A 23,754-nucleotide genomic window follows, 5' to 3' on the forward strand; every position below is an offset into this window, starting at 1 on the left:
AAATAAATGGTGGTACCCAGATGTAATGGAATCTTTCTCTGCTGTAAAAAAGTAATGAACATGATAAATACAGAGAAGCATGGAAAAACATTATAAAGTGATGCAAAGTGAAGTAAGAATTAGGAAAATAATGTCTATAATGACTACAACAATGTAATCTAAAACAATATAAACAGAATATGATTTGGCGATTGAGAGGGTAGCTCCAATTAAAACTTCAGGTTATAAACCAAATAGCAGAAAATTTTGAAGAGAAAGAAGTGGAGACATTGACTAGACATGGATTTTTCAGCTTAGCTGAGAAGGGGAGGAGATAAGGTAAGAGTAAATAAATGTTAAGATCTAGTGATTTTTTTGTTTGTTTTTTAACAATGGAGACTTGGGAATGTTTGCAGGCATCAGGGAAAGGGCTAGCAGATAGGAAGAGACTGAAAACTAAAAAGAGAGAGAGGGGACATAAGAAATAAATTGACCAACCAACAAAAATTTATTAAGCAATGTACCTGGCACTGTGAAAGGCACTGAGGATACAAGCATAACGAATGAAACAATCTCTGCTCATGAGTATACATTCTAATGTAGGAAATAATAAGTATCTACATAAGCATATACCGAATAAATATAATGTGAATAAACACAAAATTATTTTTTGTATTTGTATGAAAAAAGTAGTTAAACACAAGTAGTTTGGGAGGGAGGGCACTAGTATTTGGGGGGAGATCAGAAAAGGCTGCATGCAAAAGATGGTGCTCCAGCTGTATCTTAAAGGAAGAGAGAAACTCTTATGAGTCAGCAAGAGGCAAGGAGAGATTGCATTCCAGGCACGGGAGGGTGCCAGTGAAAGGCCCACTGTGGGCTGGGTACAAGATGAGGAATAATGTCCAAATGGGTCTGGAAAGGGGTTGGGTCAGATTGTGAAGAACTTAACAAGTTAAGAAAAAGAGTTCATTCTGATTTAGGAAATCCTGATTTAGGAAATCTTGATTTAGGAAAATCAGTTTGGCAGCAATATGGGATGGACTGAGGTGGAGAGAGACTTGAAGGAGGGAGACCAATTAGAAAGGTATTAAAGTAATCTAGGTAAGAGGTCAAGAAGGTCTGAACTAAGGAGGTGACTGAGAATAAAGGGGCCAGATGGGAGAAATGCTTTGAAGGTAGAAACAGCAAGATTTGCAACTGATTAGCTACGTAGGGTGAAGGAGAATGAGGGGTCAAAGAAAATGCCAAGACTATGAAACTGGGAGACTGGAAGGATAGTGGTATCTTCAACATAAATAGGAAAATTTGGAATATGGGATGCCTTAGTGAGAAACAGGGTTCAGTTTTGGACATGCTGAATTTGAGTTATGTTCAGACAATGATCCATGACAATTCCAAAGGACTCATAATGAAAAACGTTAGCCACCTCTGGAGGGAGAATTGATGAAATCAGTGTAGAATGAAACATATTTTTTGGTCAATTTTTAAATTCTTGATTTTTTTGCAACATGGCTAATATGGAAAAATGTTTTGCATGACTTCACATGTATAATAGGTATCACATTGCTTACCTTCTCAATGGGTGGCAGGAAGGCTAGAAGGAGGAAGAAAATTTGGAACTCAAAATTTTAAAAATGTCTTTAAAAAAAGAGAAATGTCTTCAAGACGTCCAATTTTAAATGTTTAATAGGTGATGAAGGATTGAAGCTCAGAGAAGAGAATGGGCAGGCCTAGACATACAGATCTAAGGATTCATCTTTATAGAGATGATAGTTAAATCCATTAAGATTTGATGACTTTATAAAGAGAGAGTATAAAGACAAAAGAAGGCCTAGGACAGAACTCTGCGGAACACCCAGTTAGATGGCATGACTGAAGTGATAAGCCAGCAAAGGAAACTGAGACATGGAGGAGAATTTGGAGAGAGAGTAATAACATGAAAACCCAGAGAGAAGTGGGTATCAGGAGGACAGAGTGGTTAAATGCAGCAGATAGCTTGAATAAAATAAGTACTGAAAAGACCATCAGATTTGGCGATTATGAAATCATTAGTAACTTCAGAGAGAAGTTTCAGTTAAGTGATGAGGTTGGAAGCAAGATTGCAAAAGGTTTTCAGGAGAAAGGAAGTAGAGGCAGTGATTATAGATAGCTTTATCAAGGAATTTGGCTAAGAAGTGAAGATACAAGAAAGATAGCTTGAAGGGATAGTGGGGTCTAGGGACAGTTGGAGATGGATGAGTTGTAGGCATGTTTGAAGTAAGTAGGGAAGGAACCATATGATAGGGAGAGGTTGAAGTTGAGAGGGAAAAAGTGAAGTTGAGAGGGAGGGTGAAACAAGAGAGAGAGCACACAGAGAGAGAGAGAGAGAGAGAGAGCACACAGAGAGAGAGAGAGAGAGAGAGAGAGAGAAGGTCTTGATAAGGGCCAAGAGGTATAGGAGAAATGAGACATGTGGAAAGATAGGAAGTTATGCTTAGAGAGAGAAATGTTAAGAGTTTCTAGTAAGTGAATGGGACAATAATGGATGAAGAGAAAGAGAGAACAGACAGCTAGAGTTGGGTTGTGGGGCATTCTTTGCCTGTCAAGGGTTCAGTATCATTGGGATAGAGAGAAGAAGAATTTGTAGAAGTATGAAGCAAGGCAGCGTCCAATGGATAACTCAAACAATCAAGTATTTATGAATCATTTACTATGTACCAGGCACTGACTACATGCTGAGGATTGAAGATACAAAGAAAAAGCAAGAAAAAACAACAGCAAAAATAGTGTGGCGGTGGCTCAATCAATCAATCAATACTTGTTAAGTGTCTACTATGTGCTAGGCACTGTACTACACTCTGGGGATACAAAAAGAGGCAAAAGGCAGCCCCTGCCCTCAAGGAATGTACAATACAATGGAGGAGAAAACAAGCAAACAAATACAGATGAAGCAAGCCATCTACAGGACAAATAGGAGATGATTAATAGAGGAAAGGCACTGGAATTAAGAGGGGTTGGGGAAGGCTTTCTGTAGATGGCAGGATTTTAGTTGGGGCTTAAGGAAGCCAGGAAGGTCAACACTCAGAGAAAAAGAGGGAGAGCATTCCAGGCATGAGAGACAGCCAGACAAAATGCCCAGAGCTGAGAGATGCAGTGTCTTGTTTGTAAAACAGCCAGGGGGCCAGTGTCATTGGATGGAAGAGTATAAGTCAGTAAGAAGGCTGGAAAGGGGGAAAGGGATAGGTCCTGAAGAGTGTTGAATGCCTAACACAACGTTTTGTATTTGCGCTTGAAGGCATTAATACAAAGCTACTGGAGTTTATTGAGAAGTGGGGGCAGGAGGCTGAGGGGAGGATGACATGGTTGGATATACACTTTAAGAAAATCACTTTGGTGGCTGAATGGAGAATGGATCGGAGCGGGGAACAACTTGAGACAGGCAGACCACCAGCAGGCTATCACAGTAAACGAGGTGATGAGGGGTGAGAGTGTCAGAGATGAGGCACTGGAGTGACATTAGGAAGGTGAAATCAAAAAGCCCTTATCCACGGTTTGGATATGGGGAGCAAGAGACAGTAATCTAGAAAGAAAGACTCCTGAGAAAACTTAGGAGCCTGAGGGAGTGGAAAGATGGTGTTGCCTTCTATAGTATTAGGGAAGATAGGATGCAGGGAAGTTTACAGGGAAAGAAACTAAGTTCTATTTTGACCATATTGAGTTTAAAATGTCCGCTGTTCATCCAGTCTAGAGATGTCTAAAAAAGGCTTTTGGAGATGGGACATTGGAGGTCAGCAGAGGCTGGGGTAGGAAAGGTAGATTGAGAATTATCAGCATAGAGATGGTAATTAAATCTGTGGAGATGATGAGATCTCCAAGTAAAGCAGTACAGAGGGAGAAGTGGGCTCAGGACAGAGCCCTGACAGGCACCCATGGTTAGAAGGTGTGATCCAGAAGAGGATCCAGCAAAGGAGACAGAGAAGGCAGGGTGAGAAAACCACCCAAAAACCTACAGAAAAGAGTATTGAGGAAGAGAGAGTGATCAACACCGTCAGAGGATGATTCAAAGGTCCAAGGTCTTGTGTGGCGCCCTGACCTTGAAAAGGCAAGGGAAAATGTTGCTGCCGAGGAAGGTGGTGGTGGGAAGGACCAGCAAGGACAAGTATTGATTGGAAGAATGCTAAAGAAATAGTGCTACATAAATGTAATGGAATACTGCTGTGTTGTAAGAAACAAGAAATAAGGGGAAGCTAGGGGGCGCAGTGGATAGAGCTCAGGCCTTGGAGTTAGGAGGACCTGAGTTCAAATCCAGAGAAAGGAAGGAAGGAAGGAAGGAAGGAAGGAAGGAAAGAAGAAAGGAAGGAAGGAAGGAAACAACAAATATGAAGAATTCAGTGAAGCAAGGCTGACTTCTATGAACTGATACACAGCGTAGTAGGAAACTGGGAAAACACCCACACTGGCAACGTAAATAAACAGAAAGAACATCAATAAAAAAGAAACTGGGGAGAGGATTCTGGGAAGATGGCGGAGTAGGTCAGAAAACTTTCAGCTCTCTAAATTTCCTCCACAAAAAAAAAAAGACAGAACATCCATCTCAGCGTCACAGAAATAAACTCGATTGGTAAAGCAGTAGTCCTCCTGAGACAACCTGAGAAGTCTCAGGGGAAAAACTTGACCTCCAGTGGCAGAGGGTCAGCCAGAACAAAGTGCAAACACCCCCAGGCCGATTCTGTGGAATCAACAAACAACAAGTCCTGGGGGCACCTGGGCGGGAGAGGCAGCCTCAGCCTTAGAAACTTTCATTTTGCAGGGTGGGGAGTGAGGCCTGAAGGACCTTCCACTGCCCAGACCCGTCCCGGGCTGTGGCTGCGAGGGGAAGAGTTACCACACACCTGGTGAGGGCAATAGCAGAGGGTCAGGGACCCTGTGGGCTGTAGGCCCTTGCAGGGGGGCAGAGTCCCTGGTTTCTGCTCCAGGGCAGAAAGGACAGATGTAGTTTGCAACCATTGGAGGGATCCCATTTGCCGGACAATGTGGTCGGGGGCCTTAGCTGTGGTTTAAGTGTGGAGAGGAGGGCCTAAAATTGGGCCCCAAGATCTCAGAAAAGAACAGTAAGAAGCACCAAGAAGGCTTGGGGCATCATTACCCATATCTTGAGACTACAACTTGATGATACTAATAGCTGCTAAAAATAAAACAAAAAATAAGTGAAAATGAGTAGGTAAAGAAGAAAGAACCCAACCATAGATAGTAACTATTGGGATGGAGAAGATCTGGGCTCATATTCAGAGAAAGATAATGAAGCTAAAAAAAAAGTCACTCTTTTCACTGAGGAAGGTAGAAGGGTCTCCAGCACAAAATGACACTGTGTCAGCAATATTATTCAATATAGCTTGGAACCATATAAAACACCTAGACAGTATAAAATATCTGAATATATACCTGCCAAAACAGACACAGGAACTATATGGACATAAATATAAAACAGCTTTTATTCAAATAAACTCAGATCTAAATAATTGAGGCAATATTTATTGTTCAAGGTTAGGTAAAACTAATATAATTTTTAAAATGACAATTTTACCTAACTAATCGATTTATTCAATGTCATCCCTATTAAATTACTAAAAAATTATTTTACTGAGTTAGAAAAAATAATAATAAGTTCATCTGGAAGAGCATAAGGTCAGGAACTTCAAAGAAACCAGGAAAAAAGATGTAAAGGAAGTAGATTCAGCCCTTAAACTATATCATAAAGGAGAGCATTGTTGAAGTGTAAAAAAGGATAATTTCAATTATTTTAAATTAAAATTTTCTTGTGTAAATAAAACCTATGTAGCCAAGAATAGAGGAATAGAGAAAATTAGAGGAAAAAGCTTTCATAGACAATTTCTCAGATAGGATGTGACTGGATTGGAATACTGCTGTGCTGTAGGAAATGATGGGCTGGTTGATTTAGAAAAACATGGAAAGACTTGGGACCTATGAAGGAAGATGCTATCCACCCTCAGAGAAACAGATGGCAAGTGGAAATAAGTATAGTACAGTCTTACATATATGTGTATGAATATAATGCATATATATTTATATGTTTATAGATACCTGCATTTATATAAAAAATTATCACTACACTTAATTGTAGCCTTCTTTGGGGAGGGGTCGGGGGGAATAAAGTAAAAAGTGCATAGCAGAGAACAAAAGAAAACCAACAAGGAAGCAAAGAAAAGCTGGCAGCTTTGAGAATGATTTTATTATATAGGTTCTCTTGAAATGGAAATTTACTGTTTTATATTGAATCTTCTCATGTTCTCCTCATTTTGTATTTAAGTTTAAAACAAAAAAAGTCTATATTAAAAAAAAAAACTCTACACACTGTAATTATAATGACCATGCTTGGGCCCTGAAGAATTGAGAAAATCAGCTTCCTCCCTTCATGGCAGGGGATTTGGTGTGGAATATTTGTCAGACACAATTGACATGGTTTTGTGAACTGCTTTTTCTTTTGTTTCAGAAATGGATGATGTAAAAATAGAATATTCTTTTAAAATACTTGGGGTTCTGAGAAGTTAAGTGAATTGCTTATGGGCACACAAGTCAGTACTTGAATCTGGAACTCTAAACCACCTACTGTATTGTGCTGACAGCTAAAATAAAGCAACAATAATCAATAGTTCCCTATCTTATTCATTGTTAACTATTATTCAGTTGCCAGAAGTGGGATTATTAGGGTATTTCAGACAATCCTGGCACCACAGACGATGCTAGAAATTATTGCCCCTCTGAACCTCAGTTCAATTCTATTACACTGAGTGAGAACTCTACAAAAGAGCCATTCTTAGCCATATTACAACTTATATCAATAATTTTCTTCCTCCACAGCTCACTAAAGATAATTCAGGCATCAACAGGAATGTTACAGAATGAATTTTCATTAGGAAATCTTGGTCCAAGAACATCACCTCAGTACTTTTGTTCTATGTCCAGGTCCCACATATTACAAGTTAAGCTCTTGACCTACCACCCTGTTATTTCTGGGTATTCACGTACATTGGGCATAACTGTTGTCACTAAAGGAACGTCACAGAGAAATGAGATGAGCCAATCTGACTGAAAGTATTAGGCACTTTTATTTGGTGCCTAAGTGAAGGCCAGGGAACTTCATTGGAGACACCCAACTCAGTATGGGGAAGGTGTGTGTGTGTATGGTTGTAGAGTACTGGGGCAGTCCAATTACCATACATCCCAGAATCCTCCAAAGCAGAATAGGAAAAGGCATGGAAAGGATATAACCAAGAATGTAACTAGGATGTTTCTAACAAGATGGTGCTATTCAGGTCCAGGAATGAGGAAGAGGAGTCCACAATGATATTTAGATTGCTCCCAGGATTTGGCATATGGTTCCACCAAGTTCTTGCTGGTAACTTCTAGACCCATCTCCCCTCCATGCTTCAGGGGGTTAGGGTTAGCACAGGGGTTTAGTGTTAGGGTACTGTTCAGGAAAGTCTGACTGGTTTCTTGCCTCTAAGAACACAGATAAGAAGGCATCAATAATCCAGGAAACTGGAAGTTCCTGTATTGTAAGTTTCCTGGTATAGAACATCCAGATTGGGTGATGGGGGGACAGAGAGGTACAGCAACAGGACAGGCAGGAGGGATTGTGGCTACTCCACAGAACTTGTTGGACAAAAACTCGATCACCCAAACCAGTGTTTATCCCACATAAGCAACAAAGCAAGTAGAAGAGTATCAACCTTTCTCATTATTATTCAAGCTCCACCTTCATTTTGACTCCACAGCCAAGGACCTTGAAAGAATTAGGCTCTAAGAAATTTTAAAGAAACTGAAAATGGAAGCCAAACCATGCTGTTGGTATGCCCCCACATCAGATGCCATCTCTCTAACTGTGAAACTAGAACAGACCAGTAGTTCTTAATCTAAGTACTACGTACTAAGCAGGTTCGTGAACTTGGATGAGAAAATATTACATCTTCATTTCAATATAATTGGCTTCCTTTGTAATGTTATATATTTTATTCCTCAAAAATATTGTTTTGTGAAGGGGTCCATAGATTAAACCAGACTCCCAAAGTGGTCCATGTCATTTAAAAAAAAACAAACTATTAACTAGAAAAAGTTTTGTAGGGTAATAAAATAGTTATGTGGTCATACAAAAGGGAAACCTGCCTTCAAAAATACTTTAAAATGTTAGACAACCAACTCTACTTTACCATGACTGATCTCTAGACCAGTGTTCCAGGATACAAACAGATCCTTTCTCAACTTAAATAGGAGGGACAGGATCTTCACTCTCAGTAAACTGCTTAGTTATCATCCAATTTGCCTTTGTATGCTCAGATACATTATCCCCACTGTAGACTCTATACAATGTCTGTTTAGACCTTGTCTGGGATTTTAAGAGTCCAGCTCAAAGTTCTATTCTATTTTCAGCTGGCTTTCTGATTGTTCTGCCCTTTGTGGAAAAAAATTTACAAAGATATTCACAAACGAGTGAAAAACTTGCTTATTCTATCACGGAAACTATCAGTTTTTAAATTGGCTAAAACAAGTGTTTCAAATCATATGCATTTAAGTGTTATGCACAGATGGCAACTCATGAGACAAATTATCTTTTCTTTCAAACTAACACACCAACAATAAGCTGAATAATAATATCCTTAACATTTTATTTGTTTCTCTTTTCAATTCTCTCTGGTTTTATGGAAATGCCAGCTGTATCCATCTACCTATCTACCCACCTATCTATCTGTCTATCTGTATGATGCTGTATTTCATTAATGTCAATTTTGTTGTATTGAGAACTACATTTAATACAGATTGAACACCATTATAACAAACCACTAAAATGTATTCCAGGAAAAAGATTTTAGAGATATAAAATCTAGAATAAGCAAGCAAATGGTGTCTGGTGTCCCAAAAGTCTTAGCACAAGTTCAAACTATTAAGGCTTATTTAAAATTCAAAAAATCTGCATAAAATGTATTAATTTTTCCAGCTCTAGTAAGTTATAACATAAAACTGGTACTTTAAAAAAAAAACTTAAAAAATAACTATTAAATTAGTTTCAAAATGTATACTAGCTGGAAGACCATATTTCAAATAATTAAATTATAAGCATACAATCTAAATGTTTTGTCATGGCAATGACCAATATTATTGTACTATATGAGAAGCCTGCCTCATCAAAACCAAAAATTGAGTCTTTAAGTCTTAATAACCAGAATATCTCACCATTTAAATTAATAAAATAATCATTTCCTACGCTTATCAAAAGTTTTAAAAAATACTTAGGTACAATCACTCTATTGAGAAAAAAGTTTCCTTGTCTCATTAAGGAAGAAAGCAAATGAGTTTTCTAGTTTTTTGCTAACTGGAGTCAACAGTTTTTGCTATAATTGGTTAAATGTTTCAAAATAGGGCATGTCTATTATTAAATTAATATGTAGAACAATTCTTGCTTAAATGTAAGAATACCACTTTACATTTTTATCATGTGTTATAATTTTCTGCCAATATATCTTCTCTGTCCCCCAATAAAATCCACCATTAGACAAAGGTGAAGCACAGCCCAAATGAAAAATCCCATCACTGACTGTGTCTGCATACACACCACATTCTGCATTGTTAATCTCCCACCTCTCCACTGAGAAGAAAGAAACATGTGCTTCATCTGTCTGTCCTCTAGAATCAAGATCCAATGCATTTAACCAGAATTCAGCTACCTTACAGTGTTACTTGCATTTACATTATTGCAAGCCATTGTCTATACCATCCTCCTGGTTCTGATTATTGTGCATTAACTCAGCCAAATGTTTGTTTCTCCGAATTCCCCTTATCTGTCTTTTCTTACAGTACAAGAATACTCACAGACCACAATTTGTTCAGCAATTCCCTCAAATCGCAGGATCAGAGATTTAAAGCTGGAAGGCACCTTAGAGGCAAACCCCATCATTTTACAGATGAGGAGAACGAGACTTGGAACACTTTGGGTAACTGGTCCATGATTATACAAACACTTATTGTCAGAGGCTGAACGTGAACTTAGGTCTTCCTGACTCCAAAAGCAGCAAATTAAACATTATACAACACTGCCAATCATTGGATACACACACACACACACACACACACAGAGTATCTAGCAGGTATGCATATATGTGTATATATACATAATAGATATATAAAAGTTTTTAGTATATATACACATATGTATGTGTATATGTATGTATGTATGTACATATTTGTATTATAACTTGTTATTTAACCAGAATATTCAATCAACCAATACATCCTAAACAGGGATCCCAAAATCTTTGCACAGGTTTAAGCTTTAAAGCTTTGGGGTCACCCTGTATACACTATTTGGCAAAGTAAAATTTAAAAAATTATCACATATATGGTTTCACAGTGAAGCACACTGCCTTCCACTCAGAGGAAGGTGCAAGTTTACTTAAGAGAATGTTAAACATATAAAATGTCAAACCTATCTGTATAGAGTAGATGCCACACCAAAAGAAACAGAAGTTATATGCCTATTATTGGGCAGTCCAAGATTTACAAAATCATTTTGAGGTTATTCTGTAACATGGTGAAAGTGAGTATTACAAAACCTTGTAACAAATTAGGAATGCCACTGGCAGACTTCATGAAGTGTTAAAAAACAGGTGGAATATGTGTGCAACCCTTTGAATCAGTGACAATCTATCTCAGCAGCTGGTTTCTGTAAAAACTAAAATCATTAAGCAAGACATTCCTGTGGTTTAACCTGTAACAAGAGGCTCAAACCTCTCCTATAAAATGATGATAACTATATACAACAGATGGCAAAAAAGTTTTAAATTATTACATGAATGACACACAAAATCCTTCTCAAGAATCATGGAAAAGGCATTTTATTCTTAGTTATTTATTTTCATCTCAAAAATGACAGTTAATGCCCAATAAAAAGCAGGTATTCAGCAATATCATTTGCTCATTACAGATTTTTTTTAAAAGTTCACACACTGCTATTCTGATTTTTTTAATATTGATATCTGCATTTTTGGTAAGCATGATAAAGATCTGGGTAGTGAATATAATTATGCTCTCAGAAAAGACTTTCGCTCATGTCCCTATTGATGTGACTTTTAAGGATACCAATCCTCCCCAAGGAAGTCATAGCAATTTCCAAACATCATTCTTAAAAAAACAAACAAACAAACAAACAAACAAACAAACAAACCTCTTAGGAAATAAGTCGGTCACAAATATTATCCATATTTTATAGATAGATTGGGCATAGGCAAATTATAATAACTCAAGTTACATGGCTGTATGGAAGATTATCCACTAACAGAATAGACTTTTCGATTCTGTTTGGTGCTATAGCTACTTCATTAAACCTTAAAAAAATAAAAAGAAAAATTACAGCAAAAAACACATTCAGAAGGAAAATAAGTTAAATTATACAAAAGCAAGACACCCTACACTAGGAGACATAGAGATTTTCATCCAATTACACTATAGCTCTAGTTACCACCTTTAGTAGGACAAGAAAGTATTATATGAACAGGGCTCCAGACCAAATGACTAAGAGTACACAGGGTTAAATGTCAATTTAACATAAAGCCTACATAAAGAATGATCCAAACACTTGGGAACTTAAATAGGATGGATGGATCATGTATGTAATTCTAAATATTATTAAGCACTTCCTTTTGGGAATCCATATAATAATTTACAAGCCATAACATATAAACATGTATATGAAAAGTCAGAGAAGCCAAAACACGAAACAATTGAGTATGCACTGACCTGTTACTTTTAAAATACTGTGTAACTACAAATATTTTAAAATGCTAACATTCCAATCATAAGGTATCTTCTAGTATCGAATAAATTTGAAGAATTCAAATCACCCGTCACTTATTAACAACAAATAGTAGGTGCTTACCATGCTAAGAAATATTCCATTAACCATCAGTCAATTAACATTATCAGGAACAAAAAGTCATAAATGAACTTGCACATTTCCCATCTATTTTCCCCAAATTTTGGGTATCTAAAGAAGTATTAACTAATAATTTGGCTTTTATTACTACTAGATGATCTTAGATGAGTCACCTAATCTCCCTGGGCTGCAGTTTCCTCATTTGCAAAATGAAGGAATTGAGTCGATGACTCCTAAGGTCCTGCTCCATTCAAAAGCCATGCTGCTCATCCAAAAGTTTACAGCAATCAAAAGGCCACCAGATAAGACTTTTAAAGGAAAAAACCTTCACAGAAATAATTTGTATTTGGTCAAATAAGAGGGAGGAATGAACTTAGAAAAGAAAGAAGTTAAAAAGTTAGGAAATCATTAAGTCGGAAGGAAGGAATTTTTTATCATCTACTATGTGCCAGGCACTATGCACTAAGGTCTTCACAAATGCCATTTCATTCATATAAGAAACCCAAAGTACATTAACAACGTTGTGTGTATAGTATCTCTTGACTACAATAATTCTTTTCCTTAGTGTTCTACTCAGTATCCTAATGAGCCACTATGTAAAATCACAAGTTAAAATTCATAAAATAGGGCAGTATGCTACTTTTAGAGTGTATTTCAGAGTAACCTCAAACATTTGACAGGGAGGGAAAAAAAAACCCAACCGAACACACGTCTAGCTTTTTTTTGTCAGCAACCAGAATGGGAACAAGCAGCGCTGACTTTTCAGTGGTAATTTTTAGCTACTGTGACTTGGCTTTAAATGCTCCAATTTAAAAGGTAAAGGCGGAAACTGAATCACCACAATGGGATGTCAAGGTTTCCATTTTCTAATGCATTTTGCCTTGATGGTGATTCACCTTGACAGAGGACAGCCACAAGACCTAAAGTGATCCATAGATAGTAAGTCTTAAATAAGAGCAGAAATCTCAGCTTAGAATAAACAGCCACTGTCTCCAAAAGCTTTTTATCTTACACGAGAAAAAAGAGAGCAAACTGTAATGATAATGATAAAAATGCATCTTGTGCTAATATTGGTGCCTTTCTACCCAAAAAGCATCAAGAAAAAGCCTAGGTTTCACATACTACACGATACAGAAAGAATATCAAAAGTACAAAAGTACAAAAGATAAAAGATTATCAAATTAATAACATGGTGAAATTCAAAAAAATCCTTAAAGAATAAGGATTTGTAAAAAAAAAGAATTAGACAAAATAGGTTTTAAAGAAAAGTCAGCATAAACCAAAGTAACTGAGGATTGGAAACTTTTAAAAATAAAGAAGGCTTAAAAAGAGTTCAAAAAGACTGAACAAAATGGCATTAGAGACTAAAAAAAGATTTCAAAGCATGTGATTTTGGGGGGATTGGGGAAAAGCAACGAGGGAGTTACAGTATGTACCTAGAATGCATAGTAAAAACAGAACTTTCTGAAAATATTCATATGATAAAATTTCCCATCAATAAGAAGGTTTTCCACTGGGGGAAGAAAACTGCTGCCAACTAATCCATTCCAGTGTTTTGTTTATTTAGGGGGGGAAAAAAGCTTAAACATAAAGCAAAAACCTAAAACAGAAAAATAAAAAAGACTACATAAAAACCTAAAACAGAAAAATAAAAAAAGACTACATAAAAACCACTTTCATGATTATTATCTGGCTTGCATATAATATACTTAATGGTCTCTTGCAACCACACTGCTACTTTTGTGATTAGTAATTTTAAGAGGAAAAAATCATCAAGAACAATTCTTAACAAAATATGAGGTCCCTTCCAGCTCTAAATTGATGGTCCTCTGATCCTAGTGTCACAGAGTCATCCCTTTATCAAATGTACTTTACCTGCTTTCTTGAAGTTTCTCTTTTCATCCAACTGATTTCATACAAGAATTACTTTTTAAAATGTTAAACTAGTATATGATCTCAACATCTTGTAAATAGGCAAATTTTCTAAGTGTATATTTATTCAGTCCTAAAATGACCATTTTTTCCCATGGCCAATTTTGTCATCTAACTAGCAAGATCACCTTCAGTGTCTAGTCTTTTGTTTCTGCCCTGAGAAGAACTTAAAGCACTTTTTCAATTCACATATATAAAGCTGACAGCAATTGGGAGGGAGGGAACTTGTATCAATGCTAAAGCTTTATTTTTATGGGCATACATAGTTCAAGGAAACAAACAAACATCATCTAGGATACAATAGAGCAATTCATTACTGCTTAATGTGTACATTGGCTACAAAATACATATAAAGGGTCTCTTATACAGCTGCTGGTTTCTAAAAGTTGTGTTAATTTTTAAAATTCTGATACTATTACAATCATGAAGCTGAACCAAATTTAAGACGTAGGTTTTTCACTGAAGTAGTTAATCTAACAGGTCTCTCTAGGCCAACCTGAGAGGGATGCGTCCTTTTCCATTTTCTCCAAAGTAGTTTTGTTCAATTCTTCTACAGAAAGCAAGGAGGTTGCTGTAATTTTTCACCTTTTCAGAGAGTTCATCGTTAGTCAACTGAGTGGTAAGGATTGTGAAGAGATGGCCAAACACTAGGGCATCAAGTTCAGTTGGCCTAAAAAAACAAGGAAAGTGTTGACAAAATGCAGCATATCTTACTTCCCAACATTTTTCTTAACATATTTCCACTGGCTGTTTTAAATATCAAATTTAAACTACAATGTAAAAAAGTATGAATATTTGTTTTTCATATCCTAACATGTTACAATGGCAGATTCATTTATTTAGCTTTGAAAAGTTTCTTACATAAAATTATTCACAAATTCAAAAATAGTCACAGAGAGGAGTAAGTAGGTCTTAAATTAAGTCACAACAAAATTGGACTGCATTTTACTTTGTTTTGCTTTGTAGTATATTTTAAAAAGATTAACCAGTTCTTTGATTTGTTTTGTGCAACGATACTATTCTGAAATGAGAAAACACATTTAGGCTAAAAGTTCATCAACAATTACATACATACATACATACATACATACACACATACATAAAATCTGAGTGTAATACATAATATTAAAAAAAAAAAGCCCTGTATTACTCTGGCTGTATCACTTTTAAGGACTTTATTCCAACTTTCTTTCCTCAGCACTTTTACTATCATTTCTTTCACAGATATTTTCCTCACACTTAACATGCAACAAATACTGTCCTTTCATTGTTTAATCAACTCAATAACCTAATATCAAAACATCTTCCACTATTAATTCAAACACCACCTCACCCCAGACATTTTCCCTCATTTTCTTGCTTGATAATGAATTTTCCCCTCAGACTTTATAAAGTACTTGGTTTTATAACACTCTAATGCACTTATGTAGTATAGTATTGTATATTATAGCTATCAGCTGATGTCTTATTCTCCCCTCATAGAATATAAAATTCTTAGAGACTGTGCCTAATTTATTTTGTATGCCATATCCTTTGCATAATTGGTGTTTAATACAGAAGCTCCTGGCTAATTTGGAATAGCAAAGAAATGTGTTGTCCCTTGTGTGCAAGGATGAACCTTGCTGAACCAACATCAGTAAGGTACAGGCACCCTATATATTCATAGGTCTTCCCAATATTCTTCTATCTGTGCCAGCTTCATTTGACAATGATAAGAATAAAATACGTAAGCATGCTTAAGAGGAAAGCTGAGACCATGAGCTATTCCCAAGTGGTCCCTTTAATTTAGTTAGGAAGCAAGCTACAGTACATGGAGGACTGGTCTTAGAGCCAGGAAGACCTGGCTTAAAGTCCCACCTTTGACACATCCTGACTGTGTAACCTAGGGCAAATCATTCAATCTCAGCGTTCTAGGCAATGCTCTAAGAAACAAGTAGCAGAAAAGGCACATCAGTAGAGGGCGTTTCCTCACCTAGGAGTTCCCTATAACAATGAAATCAAAGGTACAATTCCTGTCCTATCCTAATTAAGACAATGATTTAAATCTGTGGGCTACAAAAGATAGAAAGGTGAAGATGCAACAAAGGATTAATCCCTGAAAAGAATCAAAACTACATGGGGAACAAAAGCATAGGAGAGAAGACTGGGAAAGTTGAGGGAAGTATCTCAAATACTGATTTTCATATTTCCCCCAAATATTACTATAGCATTTTGCTTTATAGATTCAAACCCAAGGGAAGCTGAACTCAACTTCCTGCAGCCCTCAAAGGAAGGACCTAGATTATGACAAAAAATATGAAGTGTTTTCAAATTAGAGAGAGCTGGAAATGTATTTGAAATGTGCAAAATATTATTTGCTAGAAAGATCTATCTATATAACCCCAAAGGTGCTTAATTATGTATGAACATGACATACAAAAATTGATCTGATGCTACATAGTTTTTGCAACTTTGTGGAAAGTTACTTTAGAACATTTTCATAGGAAGTAGAACAGAGTTTACTGAAACAAACTAAAGCCAACTTTATTCGCATTTGTATGCCACTATTGTGGATCACATCCTACTCCAAAACATCAAAGCAATTTCTGCAAGTGTTTCATTTCAGAAAGTGCTCTATACATACAATGTACTCCAGTTTTCTTCTTTCATAAAATGTGCATTTCCAGCCAAATTCTGTCTTTCACCATTTAATAAACTCAATATAGTGCTGTTGCCCTTTCTCATTATCTTCTCTACACCACACAAAGTTAAAGGAAAACACAAGAAAACTCTTCTGCTTGCCAAAGAACATTTGTTGACTAAAACTTGGATGCATAAAGCAATCACTTTCTAAGAATTTTTAAACCTTTCAAATATATCTCATTTATATTTAGAAAATTTACCAAAAAGATTCTGAGATGACATACAAATGTATTTGTTCCAAGCTACCTTTCCAGCCTTATCTTTAAGTACTCATTTTCACATACCTATATTCCAGCCAAAGAAGACTAAGGGAAGGGTATAAACAACTATTGAGCACCTACTATAGAACAGACACTGTGCTAAGCACTTTACAAATATTATCTCACTGGATCCTCACAACAACCCTGCAAGCAGGTACTATTATTATTCTCATTTTACAGTGAAGGAAAATGAGGTTAAGTGACTTGCTTAGGGTATCACAGTAAAGTGTCTCAACCTGGATTTGAACTCAAGTTTTCCTGACTCCAGGCCTAGCGCTATCCACTGCTCCACCAACTATTAGCTATTTCCCAAGTAAATTCTACAACGTCCTTGCTTTCATGTTTCTGCCCACATTCTCCAATGATGGAATGCCTTCATCTTCCCCATTTCTACCAGCTGAAATCTAACATCATTCAAAGCTGGGTTCAAATTCTGTCTCTTCCATGAAGTTTTTTTCTGATCACCCAAACACATGATCTCTCCAAATCCTGAATTCTCACAACACTTAATTTTTTATTTACATTACAGCTGCTGGTATGTATCTTATTTCTCCCCTACCTTATATCATCTGTTCTAATCGCCTGCTTTAAATATCAAAATTTAAACTACAATGTTAAAAGGTAGCCTCTTTCTAAAATTTCTCAAGTACAGCATTCAACTTTCTTCTCCCTTTTGGTCAAAATGTCTCTTTCCTGAACTTCCTTGATTCCCCCTATCATGTGGGCTTTGTTTCACAAACACCTCATCGCCATGCCCAAATGCTTAATTACCAGTATCCTGATTATACATAAGCCCTGAATATTTCCTTATATACTTTTACAATCCATTGGATGTTAGTATTGCTACATCTTCTATTACTCCAATATTTTATGATGTAAGTCCTTTCGACTAAGTAGTTCCTTTCCACAGCTGGTGTCCCCTGGGATGTGTTCAGCATATTGCACCCTTTCTTTCTCCCCAACAAAGGGTGCAAACCACTCGATAGCTTAGTAGCTAGTCTTCATGAGTTGCTATGGCCAAAAAATGTCCTTACCCAGTGACCAAAGAACTGCTGATGTTTATTCTTTCTTTTTTCTTTCCTTTACCGCTCCTCTGCTTCCCTCTCCTTTCTTTCCTACCTACTGCAGGAGCGGGACCTCCTTGAGCCATTTCTTTCCTTTTCTAAATTGGGTAAAGTTACTTGTATAACACCTGTTTCAAAAGTTTTTCCTATAAAGGCTATAAAACTATTGGTTTCTTTGAGAAGGAAAAAAGTTAAGAGGGTAATAGTTTTAACTGTTATTCCATAAATACCTTACAGAATCAGGAGAGATAATGTGAATTTACCTTTGATCTATGTAAAAGCAATGAAGAAAGGAGGTGAAGAGAAACGTATTTCTTGTCAGAACTATCTTTAAATTTTTTTTTTTTATTTACAGTTCTAAATTTTTTCCCTCCTTCCACTCCCTCCCCTACCCATTTAGAAGGTAAGAAATTATATTCATTATGGGTGGCAGCTAGGTGGCGCAGTGAATAGAACACCAGCCTTGGAGTCAGGAAGACTTGGGTTCAAATCTAGCCTCAGACACTTGACCCTTACTAGCTATGTGATCCTGGGTAAGTCACTTAACCTCATTGCCTAGTCAAAAAAAAAGAAAAAAAGAAAGGAAGAAAGAAAGAAAGAGAAATGATATTCATTATGTAAGTGAATTGATGCAAAACATTCAACAATAGCCATGTTGAGAAAAAAAAGAATGAAAAATACACTTCAATCTCTATTCAGTGTCCATCAGTTTTCTCTCTAAAGGTGGATAGTATTTTTCATCATGAGTCCTTTTGAAACTGTTATGGATCACTGAATTGATCAGATTAGCTAAGTCTTTCATAGTTGATCATCACTACAATATTGCTGTTACTGTATACAATGTTCTCCTAGCTCTGCTCTCTTCACTTTGCATCAGTTCATATAAGTCTTCCTAGATTTTTCTAAAATCATCCCTTTCATCATTTTTTTTTTTGAGGTAACTGGGGTTAAGTGACTTGCCCAGGGTCACACAGCTAGTGAGTGTCATGAGTCTGAGACTGGATTTGAACTCACATTCTTCGGACCCCAAGGCCAGAGCTCTATCCACTGTGCCACCTAGCTGCCCTATTTATGCAGTTTTATAGCCCTTTGGGCATAGTTCCAAATTGTTCTCCAGAATGACTGGACCAGTTTCCAACAGGGCATTAGTGTCCCAGTTTTCCTACATCCCCTCCAATAGTTGTCATTTTCCTTGTCTGTTATGTTAGCTAATCAGACAAGTGTTGGGTGTAACTTCAGGGTTGTTTTAATTTGCATTTCTCTAATTATTAGCAATTTAAGCATTTTTTTTCACATGACTATTGATAGCTTTGATTTGTTCTTCTGAAAACTGCTTATTCATACCTCTGACCATTTATCTATCAATTGGGGAATAACTCTTATTTTTATAAATTTGGCTCAGTTTCCTATATATTTCAGAAATGAGGATTTTATCAGAAAAACTTGCTGTAAAATCCCTCCCACTCCAGTTTCCTACTTTCCTTCTAATTTTGGCTGCACTGGTTTTGTTGCTTGAACTATCTTAACTGTTATTTTATGAAGAAACATTACAAAGAAAATCTTATGAGGAATAAGGAGAGAGACTACATGAACGAGAGTTTGAAAGAAGCTAATGAGATGCTTTCCAGTTTTGGTTGGAAATAAACTGAAAAAGACAGAGAGAAAAACATGGAAATAGCTTCTTTCTTTCTGAAATTACTGTAACCTTTACCTTGTAAAGAGACTTCAAGAGTCTGAATGAACAAAATAGTACAGGCCTATGGTGTCAGAAGGAGTCACTTGTTGTTGTAATGGGGGGCTGTGGTGACTCTAGCTGTGATCTCACAACTAATAAGTTGTAAATAATTACCTATGTCTTTATTGTACATTCAGTAACCTTAGTTTTTATTTAATCATGAAATTAAGAGATTTAATACATAAAAAGATATGAGTAACAATACTGGGAAATAAGTTTTCTCTAGCGTATTACATAAAAAATATTAGACTGGTTGGGATGGGAGCTCTGAGCTTAGCTGATTGAGAGATATGTTGAAATTTTAGCAATTATTGAGGAAATAGCTATACCTACTCCTGGATTATCCTAGCATTTGAGATGATAAGATTAAATAAGGGAATGAAAGAGGTGATAAGAGATGATACAGAAGTAAAATTGGGTCAGCCCAAATAACCTTGCTTCATTGACTTTTACTCAATACTCACAGCACTAACATAAGGGGAAAATTTATCTTCATTTTACGGAGGAAAAAAAGTAGTACATAAAAACAGTCATCTCCCTATGGTCCACAGTCAATGACAGAAGGAGGGTTATAATTCAGAATACACTGAAACTCAAACTTGGTCTGGTAATTTAGCCACTAAACTACCATGTTTTCTACAACAGGAATGCTTTAAGAGAAATTCTAGTTTAGTAAAGTGAAAAGATAAAACCACTTACTTGTTAATCAAGTTTATCTACACAGTATGATTATCAAGCAACTTAAATATACTGTGTACAATTCCTACTTTCTTTACCAGATTTTAACCACAATTTATAGTAGATGGCAAAAGGATATATGCTTGTCTAAACCTGGCCGAAAATAAAATTATTCTGGTGCTCCTGAAAGTAATTCATTTTCACATCAACCAAAAATCCTTCAACTCCTTAAAAGCAGGCCTTCTTTTTTTATACCTGTTCTGAATTCTGAATCCAAAGCTATCATTAAGAATTTAATTATAATTATACCCCATTATGATGAAATAGATATTTTGATACTTCTCTTAAATCAACTGCCAACTGATCTCTGATCATCAACTTATTTGCCTTTGAGTTCTAAGGATCAAACTGCTTGGGATGGTTCTCTATACCTCCCACCAGGATGCTGTGAATAACAAAAACAACCCTTCAGAGGAATGATGCACTTCAAACAGTAAAATACACCCCTTCTGGGTCTTTCAACTCTTAAGAATTCCTAAATTAGTAAGAAAAGGAACTACAGAGTAGCAACATTTGGTTTCTTTTGTGTTGGGAACTAAGCTAATGGAAAGAATTGCATAGCAAAAATCAAAGAACAGTGATTTCTTCCCTAGAACCACATGCATAACTGTAGGTTGTACCTATCAGGTTTTCTTAATTTGAACTTTGTGACCTTTCTGCTTCAGGGATCAATAGGCCCTAAATTGCATTTTAATATTTCTAACATATATCTTGTTTTGCTTGTGCTTCAGGTTATATATTTTAAATATTTAAAAGCTGGCCACAAAGCCACACAGACTAATAGAGTCTCCCAAATAAATGTTTGATATATACATGAAAATGCAACTTACAAAAAATGTCAATAATCAAACAGTAAAACTGTGAAAAATAAGAGTAAGAAAATTCAGTGAACTAGAATTTTAAAACAAACCCTTGGGTTTATGAATACTAACTCAATTTAGACACACTTGATCATAAAACCAGGTGGCAGAATTCTCCACAATATAATGACATATTTTAAAACTGTAATTCAGGAAGGGAAAAGAGAAAATTATATTCCATATCTATATAAGAAAATGATTCGTTGAAAAAAAAAGCATATATAAAAATCCTTTTACAATAAAACATGAAATTTATAACATCTGTATTTGTAAGTTTGTAGTCCTTTATCTTCACTTCTTTGTTGTATAAACACTTTCATTAACTTTAAAAAACTTTGATGGCAATAAATAATGTTGTTCCCAATTTACATAAGAGAGAGTGAGTGAGTCAGTGAGTGAGAGAGTGTGTGTGTGTGTGTGTGTGTGTGTGTGTGTGTGTGTGTGTGTGTGTCTTTTTAGCTTGCGGTACCTCACTATACAGAAAAGTATCATTGGGTTTTACCAGAAGGTGGGAGAAAAGCAAACAGCAATTTCTTCTTACAGGTACATTTTTTCGTGAAAGCTTATTTATTTCAGTTTTGCAATATATCTTACTCAGTTAACTGATCAAACTACATTTATATCAAGGATAAACTTTAACATGTTATATATCAGATCATTTTAATTTTACTTATAATCAATAATTCTTTAAAAAATTCTAACTATGACTTATTTTCCATAGATATGGTATTTTCTATTATTTGTTGCTTAACAACACTGAAGCTGTTAAATTAAAGACAGCAAAGAGATACATATTCTGCTCATTCACAGAATCTCATTGTCGGAAAGGACCTCAGAGACCACCAAGTCCAACCTGACTGACCAAGAATTCCCTCTACAATCTATCAAACAAGCAGTCATTTCAGCCTTGGCTTAGAGATCTCTCCGGAAGGGCTGCTTCATTTTTGGATATTGTTAATTGTTGGGAAGTTTCACTTTACATCAAGTCAAAACCTCTAATATGCTCCTGGTTGCACTCCCTGAAGCCGAGCAGAGAAAGCTGAATCTCTTTTCCACATGACATACCTATTTTCAAATGTGTGAAGGCAGTTTAATGAGGGGTTGGGGTGAAGAGTGAGATGGAGAAGTGGTATAAGAGAAAAAGTGAAGGTTCTGGAGTCAGGCGACCTGGGTTCGAATCCCGGATCTAGAATATCCTACCTGAATGACCTTGGACTAGTCATTTAAATCTCCCTAGGCTACAGGAGGGGGTTGAACTAGAAAATATCTAAAGTACCTAAAAGGTGTAAAGGACTTCATCTCAGAGGCCACGGAGTGCCACTCCCTTATTGTACAGATGAGGAAGCTGAGGGCCAGGAAGGCTGACTTGCCCAAGGTCACACAAGCAGTAAGCATCATAGAAGGGATTTGATCTTCTATACTCTTTCCCCCCAAGTATTTTCTTCTCCATGCTAAATATCTCCACTTCCTTCAACCAGTCTTCATTTGATATGATTTCAAGGCCTTTCATCATCCCAAATGCCCCACTCTAGGTTCTCTCCAAAGCATTTGTCTTTGCCACTACTGTTATTCCTTCTAGAAAAATTCACCTGAATATTTTGAGCTCTGTACTAAATAAAAGTGATACTGCATTATAATAAACTTCAAATTAATATCATACTTCTTATAGCCACCCATAATTGTCCTACATTTGTAGCTTATTTTCAAAGAAATTAGAGAATTTTATTCTATATGTACCAAACATATAGATGACATTATAACATTTCTATTAATCATGCCAACTTTTTGCAACATAGTACACTTTAAGCACAGTCACATGAAATAAAATTACTTACTGCTTATTGAAGAAATAAGGTTGTGTTCCTAGTCTTTGAGAAAGAGCTTGACAGCACTGGTCTACATCTTCCAAGACCTAGCATATTAAAAAAAAACCAGAAAAATAATGCTTTAATTACCTAAGCAATGACATTTTATCTGTAAAAATTCTTTCACATTATATTCTATAGTGGAATTCTGAATGAAGAGCAACATAAATGTAAACATAAATAGAAAACATATATATTTATAGAAAAATATTTTATGCACACACACATATATGTACATATGTGGTTTATGTGTCTATCTATAAAATTTAAGCCAAACTATATTCTAAATCCTCCTATGGAATGGAGGTGATTTGAGTTTCTCAAAGGCTCTGTAAGCTTTGGCTAGTCCAATCAAGCTGCAAAGATTTTTAAATACAGGTCAAGCATAGACCAAGACTACCCCAGCTAAGTCAGAAGAGGCACTTATCTCCAAAGAGTTTGAAATCAGGATGTCAATCTTTTGGACAAATCAACTAAGTGAATCCAACTACTGAAGTATAAGAGAGGTTATAATTTATGTCAGCGCAAGGGGAGGCATCCACACTAATGAAATCACAGCTCTGTTAAGGCACTGACGTCCAGTCCATCCATATCCCTAACATAGAAATAGTAGTTTAATAATACGGAGCACTCTGAGAGAACAGTTGAGAAATGGCTGCCTTTAAATGCCATACACTGAAATTCAAAAATTTAGAAATATTATCTCCAGGTAAATG

The 23,754-nt window shown here is 36.1% G+C and overlaps 1 protein-coding gene across 1 annotated transcript in view; it reads right to left on the reverse strand.

The window, feature by feature from the left end:
• Nucleotides 1-10,849: 10,849 nt before the first annotated feature.
• Nucleotides 10,850-23,754, reverse strand: part of MTX2 (metaxin 2) — a 90,454-nt gene continuing 77,549 nt past the window's right edge. The window contains exons 9-10 of the mRNA XM_027866065.1: nt 23,009-23,085; nt 10,850-14,504 (exon numbers count right to left, since the gene is read on the reverse strand). Coding sequence (XP_027721866.1) covers nt 14,321-14,504; nt 23,009-23,085 — 261 coding nt within the window. The 3' untranslated portion in view covers nt 10,850-14,320. The remainder of the gene's footprint in view (nt 14,505-23,008; nt 23,086-23,754) is intronic.

Source organism: Vombatus ursinus, unplaced genomic scaffold (genome assembly GCF_900497805.2).
Source record: "Vombatus ursinus unplaced genomic scaffold, bare-nosed wombat genome assembly UNPS02014779.1, whole genome shotgun sequence".
In the NCBI taxonomy this organism is placed as follows: domain Eukaryota; kingdom Metazoa; phylum Chordata; class Mammalia; order Diprotodontia; family Vombatidae; genus Vombatus; species Vombatus ursinus.